This window comes from Oreochromis niloticus, linkage group LG19 (assembly GCF_001858045.2).
Source record: "Oreochromis niloticus isolate F11D_XX linkage group LG19, O_niloticus_UMD_NMBU, whole genome shotgun sequence".
Classification (NCBI taxonomy): Eukaryota; Metazoa; Chordata; class Actinopteri; order Cichliformes; family Cichlidae; genus Oreochromis; species Oreochromis niloticus.
The window spans coordinates 24,407,787-24,429,264 of record NC_031983.2 but is presented as its reverse complement, the minus strand read 5'-3'; the positions used below and the strand labels follow the sequence as shown (position 1 = coordinate 24,429,264).

Sequence of the window (21,478 nt, the reverse complement as noted above, 5' to 3'; positions counted from 1 at the left end):
TATTGTATTTGTATTTTTTATATTCCCTTTTCTTTGTCAAATCCACTGAAAGGACATTTTAGTATGAAGCTATAGGAGTGGAGGAAATGGCAGACAGAGAGAGGCAGAATGTTTTAGTCGGTGAAAATAATTCCACCACCTCCTTTTTCGGGAAATTGGTATAAAAGCCACCAAGAACAGTTGTATGGCTGTTGCTATAACATGTCTCATTTACATTTGAAACAGGAGAAAAAAGCAAAGAAGGCTATCAGGAAGACAGAGAAAGACAGGGAAAGAGTATGTCAAGACACAAAAATGTATTCCTTTCAATTCCCTCTTAGAGCTGCTGCCTGAGAACTCGCTCACAATGCAAAGCTTCTCCTCTTTTCTTTGATTCGGTAGTGTTCGTGGCTCCATTTATCACCACTTCTATGGCTAAAAACTGCAGAACTAATACGCATCCACTTCGCCAACTGTGTTGATGTGACATAGAGAAGTGTATCATGAAAAAATCTTGTATAATGTGCAGTACAATACAATGGTCTTTGCAGCCATTGAAAGTAGTCTTGTTTTTGTGTAGCATCCTTTATTTGAAATAGGTCAGTGTTGTCTGTAAATTAGCTGCTGAATAGACCTGGGGTTCTCAAACATTTTGGCACTGGGTACCCATTACCGGGAAGACAATTTTTCAACTTCTCATAGTCCTAATGATTTAGCTAGTTTTGGAAGCACTATCCTTTGGCTGGTTCAAATATTTCTCCTTGCTTGCCACTTAACTAGCTGGCTAATAATCCAAATGGTCCAAGAGCATGAGCATGTTGTTGTCTGAGGGAAGTGGGAGATTTTTAAAAAAGGATGCAATGAAAGATATGATGTGTCACAATCATACAGGGTTTTTAAATGGGGTTATAGTAGTCACACCACGTAAAACAATGGCTTAAGACTGCAATGTAACCAAAATTATTACAACTGTGTTGCCTTTGAACTGGTTGCTTCAAAAATGGGGACCAGGTACACAATAACTTATAGTCAGCTGCTTTTGCAAAGTGACTTTGGTGCATCAAGGTGGCGATAAAATGGCATTAAGAGTCAGTTTGCTGCTAGTCGCTACCAGTTTGGTAATAAATGGGGTCAAGTCAGCAACTCCAAGCAGTCTGTAATAATTAAATTAAAAACACAATTAACGTACAGAAATTCTCATTAGGCACTTAAATTCCTGACAAAATTTGAAGCAGAAATTCACATAGTGACATCATTTCTGGAAGATGATGATTTAATTGAAAATTTTCAGCAATGTTGCTTTAATATAGGAATATAACCTGATAAAACTAGTAGTGCACGAGTTGAATCGAGTCCAGTACTGCAAAGAGACACTCATAGTTGAGTTTCACTCATCAGTGCAGACTGAGTCAGACAGATTGCAATCTGCTGGCAGCCTGACTGACTTTGTAAATTAGAAAGCATTTATTTGCAAACTTTGCCACTTTAAGTTGGACCACAGCGATTCTGAGACAGACTGTCTCCCACCAGGCGACCTTTGGAATCATCCTGCGATCAGCCATAGGTTGAGGGTGTTGTACGCTCAACCTCTGCCAGTTGCTGGAGTACTAGATAGCGTTTCACCAGTTCCAAATAAACTTGAAGCATCCCAGCAAAACCTGATTGATTGCCAGCAGTATTAATTAAAGAAATGTGAATTCATTTGAGCCAAAACTCTTAGAAAAGAATCACTGACACTAATAGCTGAACTTAGATTCTAAAATGAAGTAGTTCACTCAGGTATTGTGAAAATGTTTACTCTTAAAAGGCATCAAGAACTCGGATTAAAACAGAGTCTAATTTGTACTTTGTTGGCGTTTTAATAACACTAATGACAATTGCCATTATTTAATCTACAGTTTACCTGTGTATAATTATACCAGACTTGTTTACAACTACCAAGTTTATCAGGTGTATAAAACTGCTTCATGCTAATTTTATATGCTGTTTACAAACTTCCATGTATAGTTGTAAACCCGCCGTCAGTAAGCTGCACTTAACTGCTGCTTACTGACGGAAGTTCCACTGTTCATCATATGGATTGTATGGCATCATGTGGATCACTATACACTGTCTGATGCTAAGATCAAAGTTACTTCAAAGCCTGTGATTTTATATAGAGAAGGCAGTCCTTCTGGAAAACAGTAGAGTTTTATGTTACAGTACACATGTCCGGCAGGATATCACAAACCATATGGCAGATTATGGCTCCGTCGATGACCTTGAGACATTATGTACAATTGGTGCATAATGTCTCGAGGTACATATTGGCCCAAAAGTTCAAAATCACAGCTCTAAGCTGCCTTCTCCTCTTCTCCAAACAATCTTTAACAATTGTAACCTTCCCACTGGCAGAACTCCCAGATCCACAGCTATGAAGATCCCATCAGCTGTGGCCCTGCGGCAACTACAGTCCGGGAGCTGGAGGTTAGTGTTTGGTGATCACTAAGTGGAGGAGTGGAGATTCCTGCCAGGCACGGATGCACTGCTTTGCCAGAGAGAGGGCTTTGAGGTTACCCATCTCTCCCACTCTAGTTTAGCTTCACTCATTGAAGGACCCAAAAACATGGCTGTAAGAGACTCTTTGTGGGGTGGATGTGTCACGATTGCAGTACAGAGTTTTTACTGTACAGTAGAAACATGACACTGTAAAATATAAATATAAAAGGGTACCAAGATCATTGCATAAAAACACTGTGAGGCTAAAGAGGAGAACTGTTGATGCCCAATTACTTTTTTAATATTATTTATTTGTTTTGAAACCACTGGTAATAAGCGAGCTGAGATAAAACCTAAAAGCTTGAAAAATCGAAACATTAATTATTCATCAAAGTGTCTTTATTAAATCAAAAGGGTATTAATCTATCAAACTCAAATGAAACCTGCTTAATGCACTTCGGACAACAATCCATGCCCTTTTGAAAATTATGATTAAAAAAGCAGTACAGGTTACTATACACTAACAGTTGTCATGACCACGCTTTTGTATTATGACTACTGAGAGTTAAAATATATTTTCTTCATTCTAACTTAATATGCAGTTTATATTGATTTCTTTACTTTATTTTACAAGTTAAGTAATGCAGCAGTTGGCAATAATTCAACTCGCTAAGTGTATCCACTGCAAAGACAGACACATATGATGTCAGTGTTGTGGCTGCCTCTTATTTCATTTATGGGAATGTAAATTGAATAATTAAGTTAGTCGCAAGAATAATCCCTTTCACTTACAGGGATTAAGGCTGGTTCAATTTGACATAAAAATGCAGCTATGCCTTTGATTCCAGCCAGCTGTCTCTGCTGTGTGGGAACACTTTGATCAATTATAACCATGAAAACTCTTAATTGTACATACAGATTGCATCAACTGGTAATGCTCACACTGTGTCTACAGTTTGAGCAACAAGGCAGCAGTGCAGCAACAGCAGCCTCTGCATTCGATGCTTCTATAGATGATATGTGTAAAGACAGTACTGCATATACTAGTGCATGAAATCCTGCCACTCTGTTTGACGCTGCTGGCTTTGCATCCACAGCAACGTTAGACACAGAGTGATAAAGTCCACATCAGGAGGAGGACTGCAGTAAGTCACACGCCTGGAGTCTGTGGTTTGTGTCATGTGTGAGGGCTTTCTGTTTAACACTTTTGGTTTGTTTTCATTCAATGTATCATTCTTTTAAATGGTAAGTACAGGGCGGGCAGAAAACAACTCTTTTCGAGTTAAAAAAACCCCCTTTGAATTCAGAAAAGGGCACTGATATTGCTGCATGGAGTAAAGCTTGCTTTCCAGCAGTGACAATATCAAAATGTTCAATGCCAAACCTCACACAATTTCAACAGCCTGTAGAGGACTTCTCTGCTTTATTGACCAGTTGAAATATTTATTATTGATGTAGAAACCGAAGCTGTTCCATTATTGATGACATTCAGTAATCTGTAGATTTTTCAGTTTCAAAATGTGCAACATTACATGCCTATAACATGAGTGAAGTGGAGTCATGACTCACGTACAGTACTGTTCTGCAAAAGTATCGAGTCATTTCTTATTTCTATACATTTTGCTATGAAAATGGACCAGCTTATTGAAAACGTTGGCAAACATACATGGAAATGCAATATATAAGGCAAAAACTGAGTTTGTACCTTGAAAGTCAATATGTAGTATATCAAGGTCTGGGCCATGTGCAGGTCAATCCATGACTGATGGTGTTTCATTGTGACTTTTTCTATCCCAGTATGCTTTTACTGCATTGCCAATGTGTTTAGGATCATATTCATGCTGAAAAATGAGGCTGGAACATTCCAGATGGTACTGTGCGGTGGATCAAAATCTCATGGTACTTTAATTGATGGTACACATTCACAATTCCATCAGTTTGACAAAATCCCCTACACCACTGGATGAATTGCAGCCCCAAACCATGATAGACCCTCCTCTGTGTTTTACAGATGGCTGTAGACACTAACTGAACTAAAACATTTCAAATTTTTCATCACTTCTTAAGACATATAATCACTTCATTGCAAATGGTTTCTTGACAGCCTCCCTTCCAGTGAGACCCCTTCTGATAAGGACTTTCAGTAATTTAACTGAAGAGCCAAATGCATCTCTCAGGTCCCATGCCACGTATTTGCTGGATTTGTTCATATTTCTCAAGGAGATGACTTTTAGATACTGAAAATCTGCTGTAGATAGATTATCAGGCCTCTTTTGTCCTCAACTTGTCCAGCTCCATCAGATTTTTTAAAGGACACAATGGACACCATGAGATAACTTTTCAATAGTTCTTTGGGAACTATTGCAAAATAAATATTTCTCATAGATTCAACAAAAGAAATGTGAATAAATTATGTATTTTTTTGATCAAATGTCTAACCATACTAATAAAGTGCTGAAAGATAAAATTTGAAATCAGGTCTTTGCTGACTTGTCTGTTATGTGCAGACACAAAACTGGTTCAGCCACTAGAATTAGGTGCCTTTTTTTGTTTGAATGATTAAAAAAAAATCCTCTGAATACAGTCAGTGTGGACTGGACTGAAAATTAATGAAAAAGAAGCCAACGTCCAAAAGAAAACTTTAAAGACCCTTCAGAAAGCCTGGAGAACAACTGCTAAAGACCACAGGTCAGTCTCCTTGGAAACCAAATATAAAGAAATGAGGGGTAGCTGTCCAGATCAATGTGTAGGCGAAAAAGGATTTTTCCAAACGCTACTGCTGTAATAAACATTAACGTCCTACCTTATGTATGAGGAATGATTATATTATATAGCACTCCCCATAATATTCCTATTGTACATCAAAATTAGCATTAACATTTGCCTCCTTTGATGCTTCCTTCCCCCACATTACATTACCCATCAATCACTTTTATGATGATCCTACTTTGCTGCGGTGCTTTAACCTATATCAACCGTATTTCCACACCGTCCTGCCCTATTCTCCTTTCATTAAGCAAGATATTAATGCACCTGCAATTGAGGCTACTTGGTACTTATAGTGATAATGTAATGTAAGAGACTGGTATACACACGGCCCTTTTCTTCCAGGCATGTGCAAAGACTGTACTCCTACAGAGTTCATGTGGAGAAACACATCAACATGAGGACATTATAGTCTGAATAAATATTGGCCAGAAAACACACATCCTGTAGCTCTCATATACATGAAGACAGCTGGGCTTCTGGAACTGATGCTGTGAAAATACAATGTTAAGAAATCTGAGGCAGGAGGCTGATGGAAACCATAAAAAACTATAACTTTATAATTCCACTTACATACTAGTGAGAAAAAAAATCTTTGCGAGCTACCAGTCACTCAGAAAGCTGCCACCTATGTTCTGTTCTGCGTGCTTTGTTCCTTCGTCATTGTTTTATTTTATGTCCTTTCAGTTAGCCAAATGTTCACCTCATTCAATTAATCATAAAAAGGACCAGCTTTCACACTGCGTCACCATTGGTGCACAGTGTCAACATGATGTTGGCAACCTTGTTTTTGTATAACAATATAACCAGAATACAGCCAGATAGCAGCCATTTAAGTGGATTCCTCTCTTGCAAAGACAATCATTGCAGATGAATTGGGCCCATCAGTGCAGGCTGACTCAGATTTATTGCAATGTCTTAGAAATCTGTCTGCATTTATAAAGTAGACAGCAATTATTTGCAAACCTTCATCAATCTGTTTGGCAAGTTTAGGGTGTCTCTTTCCCTCACTCTGTTGTCACTCAGTGTTTGCAAAAATACACCTCAGTCAACAATGCTGTGCTGTTCCATCAGTGTTTCACAATTAGCACTAAACTGGATAGATAGTGCTACAGTAATTACGTGCAAAAAGCCCTCCAACCCACGGTAACGACTTATTTGGCTCTTTCTCTTAAGGTGGTTAATTTTTCATTCTTCCATAATTGGTATACTTTTTTCATTTTTTCTACCAAAAAAATGTCCATACATTTTTTTTACACTGCGAAACAAACTTGAAGTGGATAAAGTATTATACAAAGAGATTTCATTTTCAAAGATTTCATGTGCTTGGACAACACCATCAGATGTGATGCAACATTAATGAAACTCAGACGGTCAAGCAGCTTTCAGGACTTTCAAAGCAAGCACTCTCTCCTTGGGTGAAGGCTGGAGCAAAACTTGTGTGATTGTGTTAGAGTTTGTCACAGCAACAAAATATTGCTACATGCAGAAGTTGCATAAGCTTAAAAATTTGTTCTTTTATCCTTTAGTTTGACACTTCAAACGACTAATTAATTGAGAAAAATGCTGACTGCACAGTGTAGGGACTATCTACTTGTTATGTGTTATATTATTAATTCCAGGTCCCAATTTTTCAGAAATAAAAGTGTAGTTTTGGAGGGTCAGTGAAGTTATGTTATGTCATATTAATGATTTTGCCTTTTGTGGCATCTGTGAAGCTCTAAAGGATGTTGGATAAGGGTTTAATTGTTCTTTAAAGAAGTACACAGGAAGGATCAGTTAATCACATGACAGGAATAAGATACTGGAAACAGAACAAAGTCACAGCCAGTGTCTCAAGTGACACCGTGCATAACACATGGTTATTCATTAGGATGTTGCTGCATGGCCTGAATTTGTTTTTCCTCCCAAAAGAGCACGATCCTGAGCACAATCTCCACAATCAAATTTTAGTTGTCCTGCAGCATTAATACTAGCGTGTAGTACACTATGAACCCCAGGGGTTTGAATATACACTGAAAACTGAAATCTCTGTGTTCAAACCAATTACTTTATATTATAATAAGTTTAGAGACAACACACTAGCATGGACATGGACAGTGACAGTTTTTGCTTCAGTCCTTGAACACTTATTTTGAAATCAAACAATGGAGGTTAAAGTCTATACAAAGTCTTGGCTTTAGTATGAGCATGTTAATATAGTTAATAATATATAGAAAGTTCATAGGCTTCAAGGTTATATGTCAAACCAAAGCATTGCTTTCAATATTGTATACAAAACGATTTGCAGTCAGTGACCTTGTGTACTCTTGGATCCACAGAGATCGCCTAGCATATGTATCTTTCAATGCGGCCTCCTTCAGAATAATTGATTGTATCAATACCAAGTCGGCATCGGTATCGGATCGATACTAGCCTGGTGAGATTGATTCTTTACTTTAAGTTCCGCTCTTGTTTGCAATGCTGTGGTTTCGGCAAAACGAAACAGCCAATTTGCCAGATTCGCCGCTCCCCGCTCATGTGTCAGCGGAGAGCAGGCACACTTTGCTCCCCCTCCCCCTCTTGTGTTTAGATGTTGCACCGTCACGTGACGTGACTTAGACGCTTTGGGGATTGTTAAGTTGTTTACATATTATTTATATTTTCACCAGTTGTTGTTTTTGTTGTTGAGAATTTTAACTGTCATTTTTTTATTATAATTTCTCAACAGTACTTGTTTGTTTTAATTTGTTTACTGGTTTGCGTGCACTTTTTATTTAAGATTTTTCTAAAAAAAATTCATAATAAAGCATTTTCTATTCAATGATAAACTTATGTCCTGGTTTTAATTATTTAATAATAAAAAAAGGAAACATCACAAAAAACACTTAAGGTCATGAAAATTAATTGAGATTTAGCAATACAATGACACATCCACCTTATTTATTGAAAAGTATCAGTATCCGTATCGGTGATACTGGCCCATATTTACTTGGTATCGGATCGATACCCAGATATGCAGTATCGCACACCACTACCTTCAGATTGTGTTTGTTGTATCTTTGTTTGACTGGGTCAGCCAAACAAAGATATTGGCTGAAGAGCGCTATCACTGCTTTCACTGTATGTATATATATATATATATATATATATATATATATGATGCTAGCAGGCAAGGCATACATGGAATGCCATAACCAAGTGGCTGGCATAGTGTACAGGAACAGGATCTGTGCCGAGTATAACCTGGAAGTCCTGAGGTCAAAATGGGAGACGCCCCCAAGGGTGGTGGAGAATGACCGAGCTAAGATTCTGTGGGACTTCCAGATATAGACGGACAAAATGGTGGTGGCCAACCAACCGGACATAGTGGTGGTAGACAAACAGAAGACGACGGCCGTAGTGATCGATGTAGGTTCCCAACATCAGAAAGACGGAACACGAGAAGCTTGAGAAATACCAAGGGCTCAGAGAAGAGCTCGAGAAAATGTGGAGGGTAAAGGTAACAGTGGTCCCAGTGGTAATCATCATTAGGTGCGGTGACTCCCAAACTAGGCGAGTGGCTCCAGCAGATCCCGGGAACAACATCGGAGGTCTCTGTCCAGAAGAGCGCAGTCCTGGGAACAGCTAAGATACTGCTCAGGACCCTCAAGCTCCCAGGCCTCTGGTAGAGGACCCGAGCTTGAAGGATAGACCGCCCGCAGGGGCAAGCGGGGGATTTATATATATACATTTATATATATACATATATACGTATATATATGTATGTATGTATGTATGTATGTATGTATGCTATTTCATGCCCAAATTAGCATGGAAATAATTACTTTTGAAGCCTTGGAATTTAGGATGAGATGGACATTAGTACATTAATTTTTATTTCTTTTTTTCCTGTATGTTAAAACTGCATTTTAATGTAGACTCCATTATCGTATTCTGAGCTGAATGTCTCCAGCTTCAGGGAAATGTAAAAAAATGAATACAAAATGAATAATGAAGCCTAATAAGATTCAAGCTACCTTGCAGTTAGAAAGACCCTGGTAATTGACTAATGTGTACAGGGATTTTTTTTTTGTTTCCTACTTGACTAACCTTGTGCTAAATGCCCAGACAACCAAATTGGGCAAACATGTCAAAACACAGCATTGAAATTCAAAGGCAAAGGCACAGATTTGCAATTAGTAACCTGACTGACTCTTACAATGTTTGTGGGTGGCTCTTCTTGCTTTGTTTTAACCCTCTCTTTTTTCTTTTATAATAAGAGAGTCTTCCCATCAGAGCAGAAATGCGGGGAGTTTAGCTGAGCGAGTCTACAATGGCAGGGATGGTGTGGGAGGATGGCAGTCTCTGACTACAAATGAGAGCGCACACAACGCACAGCCTAATCCGTCACACATGTAATGAGCACGTCCCTGCTTTGCTCCCTTAAGAACACACACACACACATGTTAATGCACACTCCCATTCACGTGCAGCCAAAGCTGGAGGGATGCATAGAGCATGATATTCATATGATTCCAGTCCCCTTAAGAGATTAGACACACAAGCACCAAGAAACCACTTGATAGCAGCAAGGTGAGCTCAGCTCTTTGTATTCCCATATCCTAAAGATACTTTCCCTAAAAAGAACAGATATGTTAATAAAGCCACCCATGGATATGACCACACATACCAAGTATTAAGTGGTGAAGCGGGTATTGTTATGGCCTCTGTCGCCCTGTTGCTCTCAGTGTGAAACGCAGATCTCAGAAAAGCCTTCATTGAAAAGGCAGCGTGAGAGGGCCACAGACCTGGTGTTAATTAAGGATTACTCGCACCATAAGATAATACTAACGCATTAACTTTGACTGGCTGCTGCAAAAGTAAATTACACATGGTAGTAACAAACTGAACTGCAAAAAACAGGTCTTAAAAACTAGAAGAAGAAGAAAAGAAAAAAGAAAATTATCTGTAACAGGAAAAATCAAAGTCTTGATTTCTTGACCAGAGTGATCACTGTGTACCATGCTTTCTCACAGTTAAATGCAATGTTGCCAGGCCCATTTGAAAATGTGGGCCTGTGATGGTTCCCTTACACTCATGCATGGTTTACAATGTATTTGAAGAAATGTTAATGTTGCAAGGCATTTGTGCCTACTGTGAGTACAAATATGTGCTGTGAAATATACCCAGCTTTCATCGCGGTTATGACACTTGTGAAAAATGTAATGAAGACAAACTCTGAATGGTTTCCTTTCACAAATCTTTAGTTTTACAAAGATCATAAGATCACTCTAAACATCACTATCTGCTGTCACTCACACCGTTAGTGCAGTAGCCCACTGCACTAACGGTGTCACATCTTTACTAAGCTTACATGCAGGTAAATAAAATGCAGCACTAACCATGCAACTGTAAATATAATGGAACAACTCAAAGTTAACACAGCATAACAGCAAATGTAAAAATCTTGCTAAAATACTTAAACCTGGTAAACATATCCCTCTCGCCTGCTCTAACATTGTGCTTAAAACAAAGAAATCCAGTTGTACTGCCTAACCTTCCTTTGATAAAATGGACCAATATTCAGTTTAAATACAATAAGTACCAGGGGGAATTTCACTTTTCTATATAACTGGCCAGATTATCACATTTATTTTTTCTCCATTAAGGTGTGTCTTGTTTATATGTGAAAGGGTAATATGCTAGAAAAGAGAAAAACATCAAAAAGCAGTTTTGTACCTGTCAGTGTTGAAACAGCAAGCGCAACAAGTTATAAATCTTATGAATGAATAAACACGGACGCAAAAATAAATCTTTAAAATAAGTAAATGCTCCAAAATAAAATGTTCTGATAAGAAGAGATGTCAGACAACAAACAAGCACACATTGTCTTAAATGAAGATATTTCATTTCACAAAACACAGTTTGGTGGTTTCAAATTCCCTCAAATCATCAACAAAAATGTAATTAACCACAGAGAAAGGAATCCTAACACTTCTGCCCAATTGTATTTGTATATGAGATGGGCTTACCCTGTGATGCGCGGGAGAGTGTCGGTGGAGAAGAGGGAGAGAGGGGACTTGTCTCGCACTATAAGCCAAACAGTGTACTGCCCACTTTGCCTGGGGTGGAAGAACACAGCCATGTCCAGGCTACAAGGACCTTGGCCGCCCCATAGCCAAGGACTCAGCACCCAGGGGCCTCCAAACGCTGAACCGTTCACCCAGAGAAACTCACCTGTGGGAGAGAGGAAAAGCAAACAAGTGTAAAACCAAGACTAGAGATTGACTAAATGCATGAGTGCAAAAGCTTGAAAACGATCCAGAATTCTAATCTTGCATGCATGATATGATGTTGTAGCATGTATCGAGATGATGTATGGGCAGTAGAACGAGATAGTTTTAAGGCAACATCTGAGGCTAGCCCTTGAAGAAAATTCACAAAATAAAGCTGCTTTGAAAGTAAGCTGTCAGTGACACCCTGTGCACAAAAAAGCCAAGCGGGGGGGGGAAGAAAAAAAAAATCAAAGAGATCTTTTTTTTATAGCTTTGATATTCCATTTCACTTTCTATTAAGCTCACTCAAGGAAGAAGTTGATCAGAAGCATAAAGTTCGGTATCTGTGTGTGTGTGTGGCAAAGCGGCACAAAGAAACTGAACTTAAAAGGAAGAAAATCCATTTTTAACAGGCTCAGTTAAGTAAAGTATTGTTAATGAGGAGATTATTTAAAAAATTCAAACCAAAAATCTTAAATAAGAAAGAATAATTGATTTTCTGTTGTTCACACAAAGTATTCAAGGTCAATTTGCCTTTATTTAGCTGTTTATTCTGTTTGGTGTATCAGGAATAGTTGCAGAAATACATCTGGAATTTTTTTTAAAGTACTGTAGTATGTGCCCTTCATTTCATTTATTTTTTTTAATTGTTTCATTATCTAGGTAGTACTTCAATCCCTAGATAATGGCACTACTTGTTTCCCAGGGTTACTGAATTGAAACATGCTTCTCCAACGGGGTCACACGTGTCTCTCTGCGTTGGTTAGACACCGAACTTAAACAGCTTTTGCTATTAGTCATCTACACAGTTTTTGCATTGGAACATATTAACAGAACAGATGTTTCTTAAAATCCCCCAAACCATCTTAAATGATGACTTCATTTATTTAATTAAAAAAGCTATCCAAACCTCCCTCACCGTATGTGAAAAATAACTGCCAGCTAAACCTAAATCTAGCTTATTTAGTCTTAACTAAGTGGCAAATGGTACATACTGTATGAATCTGCAATTAGGTGGCATCCAAACATCTGACGCCACAAGTCAAGATACTTCTAGTTTGCTTTTGTTTGTCTGGAAGTGCACCGACTCCACTTTCGTTCAACCTAAAAATGAAAGTTATCGCAGCACTATTCACAAACATTCTAAAGAATGTGTAGTCGTGTGAGGATGTTTAGGTTTCTCAGTTATTATAACTGTTCAGTGGCGTTTGAGGTGACTGTGGAGGAAAGTAATTGTCAGTTGGTACTTGCTGATCTTTGAGGTGCGTTGTGGCTCATTATCGTGCTGCAGTATGACTCCTTGTCCATAAAGAGGCACAGCAGAGGGTGGAGCATGCCTTTGAAAAATGGGGTACTGCTTCTTCTGAGTCATAGTGTAGTATATGATTGACTATGGATAAGAGAGGTATCATCCCCTCTCTTATCTTTGTCTCCTTACATTCAGTGTTCTGTTAATGCCAATAATTTCTAATATAGATTCAACAATAAATATGATCTTCTTCCATCATTTAATGATGTATCCATCGAAAGCATTTCCTTTTGTAAATCTGGTGTGATGTCTTACTCTAAATAAGGTTTTTAAAAAACCTTGGAAACCTTCATTTCACACGGAGAGAGTCTATCTTCACTAGAAGCTTTTACTTAGTAATTTTTCCTCACTAACACAATGCTGCTTAGCCAGCAATGTTCTGCTGGAACCTTGAGGCACAGCCACATTTATAGCAGGTGAACAATGGCTGTAGTTGAATAAGTCTCTGGAGAGTCAATCAAATCCACCCCAGTGCCATCCAAACGCTGTTTTATTGGAAGGATGCAAGTCAAGGGAATCTAACTTTTTGTATAAAGTAGGGAAAATGGACACAAACATGCTACAATTTGGCTGCTGACATAGAAATAGTGGAGAATCAGAAATACAACTTCACTTTTAAATATTTCTAAACCCTCAAACTTTGTATTCCTGGTATTAATGGCAGATACTTTTTCAAAGCTTTTTCTGTCCATGTCAGCAAGGGAATAATTCTACTTTATGTTTATTAGAGAGGTCATAGTGGGTGGTGGTAGTGCCTACAGAATTATCCTTCTCTGATAACAAATGCCTTCCCCTATCCCATGGGGCTGTTGAAAAAAACTGGATAATTTGAAGGCCTTCACATTGGAGTGCTCCAGTTAAGCCTCATTTGCTCTGCTTTCCACATTTGAATGCTTCTTACACAGAGGGTCCAGACAATTTGGCAAGGACAGTATGAATGCTTACAACAAGTTTCAGGCAATGTGGACTGAATGCATTTTCTACACACCCAACAGCAATCTGATATAAAGGTTTTAAGACTTAGCCTAGACAGGTTTTGGGCCGGAAGGCAGAAAACTATTAACTCTCCTTTCCCAGTTCTAATAAGACGGAGAAATACCTGCTTGGGAGCAATTACTGGCAGGGCACAAATTATAATGGCAAAGTGTAAAGCAAAGACTGTAATTCAGTTAGTAGAGTTCAGCTTTAGCTTTACCCCTAAATACTGCTGCCTAACAGTTGATAGTCTTATTTAATGCATCACAATATCCGCTTCCTCTGACTGTCTTTCCAAATTTGCATAGTGCAACATCATCATTGACGGGGTATTAAGCAGATGGGATCACTCAACTGCTTATATTGGGGGGAAAAAAAACATTAAAACATCGAGACAAAGCATTAGGCAAGATTTGTGTTTGTTTGTTACATATGTTGTTCCACTGCTGGATGCTAATATTTAAAATGAGCGGGGTGAAAAAAATGCCTGGATCCATGAATATAAATCATGCAAAGCTAGTTTAGTATGTCCAAGACTAGAAATCCTGGGTTTGTAAATTAGCATAATTAGCATTATATGCTCTTTAAATCAGCAGCAATTGCATGTTTAAACATGGAGCAGTGAACACATCTCTTATTTGGCCTGACAATTGTTAAATCACATAACAAAGATAAAGTTAGTGCTCTTGAAAGATAACCTGCAATTAAAAGATAAGAACTGTGATCCAACGGTCCTTTTACTCTGTGGTTTGTTTTTCTTTCAGTATATTTCTTAATTAAATTGCGTACTGAGGGCCTGAGAGCTGCTTGAGGCATCATAAACAAACACATTGATGTGATTGTTGTGCATTCAATGTTGTCAGGGTAGAAAACTTGTTATCAAGTCTTTTTAAAAACACAAATTATCAACTGCAGCATGTATGCTTTTATCTGTTAGTAGCTAATAGGTATAGGAATATATCCAAGATTAAGCTATGACACTAGAAACTGGCTTTATTTATTTATTTACTTTTAATCACAGTTGTACTTTTTGTACTGTTTTCTTATATTTAAAAAGAAAAATCAAAATTGTGACCTTTTTTTTCTTTTCAGAAAATTTCACCTAAAATTTTCAATTTTAACAGCTTACAATACAGAATAGTCAACTTAATGTTGTAAATACAGTAAACACAAAATAGTACAGTAATAGAAACATTTTTAAATGTTAAACATAAACAGAAAAGATTCTATTTTTCTGCCAGTGTATTGCTTTCATTTCAAATGCACACATAATATTTCCATGAGCATAATAATTTTGCATGTAAACACATTTTAAAATGTATTAGAATTTTATTCATCTAGGAGGGTCCAAGAATAAAATTATACACTTCAAAATCTAACATTTAAGACTTTATGAAAATTACAACTTTTCTCAAGAGCTAGTCATAATGGAAAAACATCCCTCATTCCTAAAACAACTGCATGACTCTACAGGGTGGGCCATTTATATGGATACACCATAATAAAATGGGAATGGTTGGTGATATTAAAGTCCTGTTTGTGGCACATTAGTTTACAAGTTTCTGACCACTTACAAAATGTGTTCAATGTGCTGCCCATTGTGTTGGATTGTCAATGCAACCCTCTTCACACAGTGATAGCAACACCGCAGGAGAAATGCCAGCACAGGCATCCAGTATCCGTAGTTTCAGGTGCTGCACATCTCGTATCTTCACACCATAGACAATTGCCTTCAGATGACCCCAAAGATAAAAGTCTAAGGGGGTCAGATCGGGAGACCTTGGGGGCCATTCAACTGGCTCACGATGACCAATCCACTTTCCAGGAAACTGTTCATCTAGGAATGCTCGGACCTGGCACCCATAATCTGGTGGTGCACCATCTTGCTGGAAAAACTCAGGGAATGTGCCAGCTTCAGTGCATAAAGAGGGAAACACATCATCATGTAGCAATTTCAAATATCCAGTGGCCTTGAGGTTTCCATTGATGAAGAATGGACCCACTATCGTTGTACCCCATATACCACACCAAACCATCACTTTTGTTGTTCCAACAGTCTTGGAGGGATCCATCCAATGTGGGTTAGTGTCAGACCAATAGCGGTGGTTTTGTTTGTTAACTTCACCATTCACATAAAAGTTTGCCTCATCACTGAACAAAATCTTCTGCGTGAACTGAAGGTCCTGTTCCAATTTTTGTTTAGCCCATTCTGCAAATTCCGTGCGCCGATCTGGGTCATCCTCGTTGAGATGCTGCAGTAGCTGGAGTTTGCAAGGGTGCCATTTGTGAGTAGCTAATATCAGCCGAAGGGGTGTTCGACTCATGCCACTCTCCAATGACTTGCAACGAGTGCTACGCTGTGGGCTCTTGCTGAATGAAGCTAGGACAGCCACTGATGTTTCTTCATTAGTGACAGTTTTCTTGCATCCACATTTTGGCAAATCCAACACTGAACCAGTTTCATGAAACTTAGCAAGCAGTTTGCTAACTGTAGCATGGGAGATGGGTGGTCTCGTAGGGTGTCTTGCATTGAAATCTGCTGCAATGACCCGGTTACTGCGTTCACCAGATATCAACACGATTTCGATCCGCTCCTCACGTGTTAACCTCTTCAACATGTCAATGGCTGTGAACAAAGAGAAACTTGCAAATAACTCATGAAAGAATAAAGTTACGTTGAAACCAAGCACACCATTGTTTTTCTTGTGACATTACCAATAAGTTTGATGTTCTTCCTATTGAAAAAACAAAAGTTATATCCAAGATGGCCGACTTCTAAACGGCCACCATGGTCACCACCCATCTTGAGGAGTTTGCCCCCTCACATATACTAATGTGCCACAAACAGGACTTTAATATCACCAACCATTCCCATTTTATTACGGTGTATCCATATAAATGGCCCACCCTGTATAACTAGAAAGAACTCTTCAGTAACCACCAATCTATACACTTTTATTTTAACCCACACTACCACTAGTACTCTACTTGACCTATTATTCTTTGCAAATGGAGTTTCTTGTAGGCAATTTCTTATTTATCCGTGAGGTTCAACCTCAGTGACACCAGCTTAATCTGCAGTGCCTCTAAACTGGTACTTGATTGCTGCCCCTGTGATGAGAAAGACAAGCCCCAAAACACAGAAGCAAGAAACATTTCAATCCAAAGTGAAAGTTCTATTCTGTATCATTGAATCAAGCTGATAAACAATTTTCTCCCTCTCTCTCTCTGCAGTTACCGATTCAATCAACGGAGGCTCTTGTTGACATAGCATACCAAATCCAACTGTTGGAGAGAACAAAATTCCCTCAGATAATAAAATTGCAGCTAAAGGCCTGAGAGAAGGAGGAAAACAAACAATTCAGATTGTATTCTCTGCCAAATCCTCTTATAGCATAATGCATTTACCCAGGGCCAGCACAGGCTTTCTGGGGTCCCAACAATTTGACTGACAAACATTTTAATTTACAACCCATTCATCTGATCAACACGGTGACACAGCTTCCACAGTAGCAAAATGGTGTTAAAGTATGTTCTGCATGCTGATAAAAAGCCATCTTGTGATAGTGTATTGTTGGTGGTTTCTTCAATAAAACTGTTTACTGCTGCAGTGATTTCAAATTTAAATCTGGTGTGCTGTTACGGTGAAAGGGGACGACATCAGTAAAATTGCAATCAGGGACTGTGATTCACTGCCAAGGCTGAAAATTCCATCTACATCACACAAAAATTACGTTACTTGACCGAGACGGATTTCTGCATGTGTTTTGTGTTGGGTTTCTGATAACATCAAGACAATATCTTCTCATTTTTCTACCATATTATTATCTTTATATGTACTATAAGACAATGTCCTGCAAAAAGTCCAGTCTTGTAATGGTGTCCAAAAACTTCAGCATCCAAATCAGGATCACGATGAAACGCAGGAATACAAAAGTTAATCTTTCTAAGTTGGGCCAAGCCCCACTTCTAGTATAATGACATGTAAATCCACTCAAACAGCCTGAGTAATCTGGCTACCAAGCAAACCAGACTAATCACAAAACTCCTCCTTTCCCCAGGCAAAACCGCTTTTTAGTAATCATCATGAACCATTATAGAAAGTGTAAAAAGATGAATCACTCTCTGTTTTTTCTTCAGGGATTCGGAAGAAGAAGCAAGAAAAAGAAGATTTTTAAACATTATTTTGGGGCAAATGCAAAAAAGAAACCCCACTCATATTGTGATTTCCATTGATTTTTAATTTCACCATTAAAAGTTGAGTTTGTTTGGTGGTTGAGTAAAAGTGTACTCTAGAGCATCTTCTGGTTATAGCGTGAAAGAGTTTGTAATAATCCAGCAACAGCAGGATTATTAAACATGTGAGTGGCAATATATGTCTATACAGTGTCTGTTTGTCTTTGTCAACTAAATGTTAATCATACTGACTTTAGTGTAGGTTACCTTATAGTGCACATAACACCAATAGCTCTCTGCTCTCTTATGCACAAACATCCCAATTGCACTTACAGCTTTCGCTGTCTTTAAAAACAGTGTTGTTTCAGGACTGCACAGAACTCGCATGTATGACAGACAGATTTTAATGCAAAACTGGACCAAAAATATTCAATAATGAACGATTAATAATACGACTAACTGGATGAAGACCTAATGCTTTAAAACACATGCTTTAAAACATGCGTCCTCTCACACGGCGTCCTCTGCCAAGTTCTGAAAATTTTAATAAGAATGAAAATAATGTGAGTAAAAAATAACACAAATCTGAATAAGTGAACATGAAATGTTCACAGGCATGCTGCCCATTCTAGGTGCAACTCAGTGTGAAGTTTAATGTGCGTAAAAGAACAAAAAAAACATCATGCGTGGGAGTACAAAGCAAACCACAGTTGTGTTTTGATTTTTTTTCCTGGGCTACATTGTTTAAAAAGGAAATGGCTTATTGTGACTATGCAACAGAGGCAGATATGGACGGGCTGTACAGGTCATGGTCTGCTGTGAGGGGCATGCAGAAAAGATGCAAACAAAATAACAAGGAAAAAAACTCTTGCAATTCAATTCGAGTGACTTCATTCTTATTTCAAAGTGTGTGTTTTTTTTATTTAACAAAGTTAAAGAAAAGCATTGCATTTGTTCATTACTCCAGTTTGCTGTGTGCCAAACATCAACGCCTCTGCCCTCTAAGCTACAACTAAAACATAAAAAACTGTTCAGATAAGCAGTATTTACAAGGGTCATCATGAGAGTGTGAAAAGCTAGATGGGATGTGAGACAGGACACAGTTTTTTTAATGTAAATTTTGTTATCTGTATTAGCTTCTCATCTTCTTTAGGCTTCTTCCTGTGTGACAATTAATAAAGTGCCAACATCACTGATTCAAAGCTTTTGTAAAACAGGGTTATGTGTCCAGATAAAACAGCTTGTGTTGTAACGTTGGTTCAGTCAGGATCAATACAGTCGAAAGAATGCTCCGTTTCTCCAGTAAATTCTATTTGGCACCAGGACTCTAGTTTTGGGACCTCCCCACACATACATGGAAACGAGTATGGAGAGCTGCAGCTCTGGGTCTCAAGACCCAGACTAAGCACAGTAGACTCCAGTGACAACTGGTATGACATTGATTTAGTCAGAAACAGCATTAAAGAAGGAAGTGAGGTGGAGGTGGGTTGCAAAGCAGCTAACAAATGTGCAGACGGACTCCAGTAGCTTAAAAATAGCACAAACCGGATGTGTAAAGTGTTGGCTGAGCCATTAGCTGATGTGAGCTGACACTCAGATGAGCTGATCTGCCAAGATTGCAGCTGAGCTTGATTTGTTGCCTGCTGGAACATTGTGTTGAATTATTGGTGAAAGCTATCAGAAGTGCAGGACAATTAAACAAACACACACAAAAAATCAATATAGACAAAGTGATTTATTTTTACACCTTCTGTTGACCAGCTGATCTTATTTGTTGGAACCAATTTGGACTAGAATGCAGTGCATTCACAAAATACCTCACTTTCATAGGCAGAACAAAATAATTCCCCAAACCAAGGCAAAATACCTTACAACACAGTAACATAATGAATGACATACAGGTCATTTTAAACACATGATAGAAATATTAAAATATTGCAAATTGAATCCTCAAACATATTGTAATGCTTTTGAGAAGTAAAAACATTTATTTATTTAAAAAACACATTTTCTAAAATACATTGTATTATATTATATATATTAGTAATCATCATAACATAATATAATAATCACAATCACAATCTAACTCTGCAGAATGTCAGCGAAATTGTTATTTTGGTTGCAAAAGCAATCAAGGAGATAACAGCTGATCACCTTTAATTTATAACAACAAAATTAGTCAGCGGAGAATTAATGGGGAAAAAAAGCCCTCAAACTTTTGACAGAACACAGAAACTGGAAGAAGACCTCATTAACCACTGGAAACAAACATATTCCTTTGATCATCATAGTCAAGTCCCATGGCTTTGTCTTTTACTTTATTATCTATTTAAAAATGATTTCTCCATAAAAAATGACACACAGAGTAAAATGTAAGAAAGAAATGATCAAGCACATGTGGCTTTTTATCCCATAAATCTTTAATACCCTTTAAATAATCCAAAATCTACTTGTAAACACGATACATATTTAACAAGTCTAATACAGTATTTTCTGTGTGTTCTGTTCACTCTTTTAAGCCCACCTCACATATTTAAGTTGTTGTATTAATCATCTTTGATTTAATGCAGTAATTTGATTTTGGCAAGGATTTTCAAAGCATTCAAACATGATATTTTACTCACGCAGAGGTTATTAGGCTCCAGTTTTTGAAGTGCTATAGTTATTACCAGGAACTCTGCCTTTCTGCATAACATGTTTATTATTTTAAGGTGTTTTATTTTAATTTCAAGGCACTCAACCACACTGAGATTAGTGAATTGATTGATTTACTTTGCATCAATCATTCATTTATTCAAACAACTGGAAGATTAAATGCTGACAATGTAACAATAATATATCTTGCATTTTGGTGTTTGACAGATCAGGCCCCTGACCAAATAATTTTTCTTACTGGGAATTTGGAATATCAATCAAAATTTTTAGGATTCACCACTATGCACAAAAAGGCTTCTGTAAATTGTCAAGAAAAATAAGATTATAAAAGTTAATACTGAATATGAAATTATTCTTAAGAGGGATCATTCTTTAACCTGATAGTGCTGTGATTTTAGGGTTTGTCTAGTGTCAAGGCTCGTTTTATTCTTGATTGCATTTTAGTTACCATAATGTCTGCTGTCCAAGTAAAAGTCAATCTTTAAGGAGTGTTTGATTTAATGAGACTAATACATTAAACAGAACAATAAAATGGCCTCATAAATCTTAACAACACTGGTGTCAGAGTGGCCGCTATCCTCTAAATGTTCATTTATAATTACATCAATTTATTTATTGTTATTAATACCAGCTAACCTTCAATGTCTATAAATCCGTGTACTAATCACTGCACTAGTCATTGTCATTACTCCACTTAAAAGGTAGTTGCTATTGTAGTGGGTCCACTAATCATTTCAAGCTGTATTTCATATTTTTAAATATCCACAAAGCATTTAAAGACAGTAAGATGTACGCGTATACAAAAAAAGAACCTTGTGGTGCATGATAAATAACCTTTGCTAAGGCAAAAAGTAATGACAGCCAAACATCATCTTAATTTTTATCCAAAAGCAAATCTGTCTAA

General features: G+C 37.7%; 1 protein-coding gene across 5 annotated transcripts in view; it reads right to left on the bottom strand.

Moving 5' to 3' along the window:
- The window catches only part of alk (ALK receptor tyrosine kinase), a 482,106-nt gene that overhangs the window by 139,557 nt on the left and 321,071 nt on the right, over positions 1-21,478 (bottom strand). For all 5 annotated transcript variants that reach the window (XM_025900878.1, XM_019349050.2, XM_019349049.2 and 2 more), the window contains one exon: positions 11,217-11,421. In XM_025900878.1, coding sequence (XP_025756663.1) covers positions 11,217-11,329 — 113 coding nt within the window. In that variant the 5' untranslated portion in view covers positions 11,330-11,421. The remainder of the gene's footprint in view (positions 1-11,216; positions 11,422-21,478) is intronic.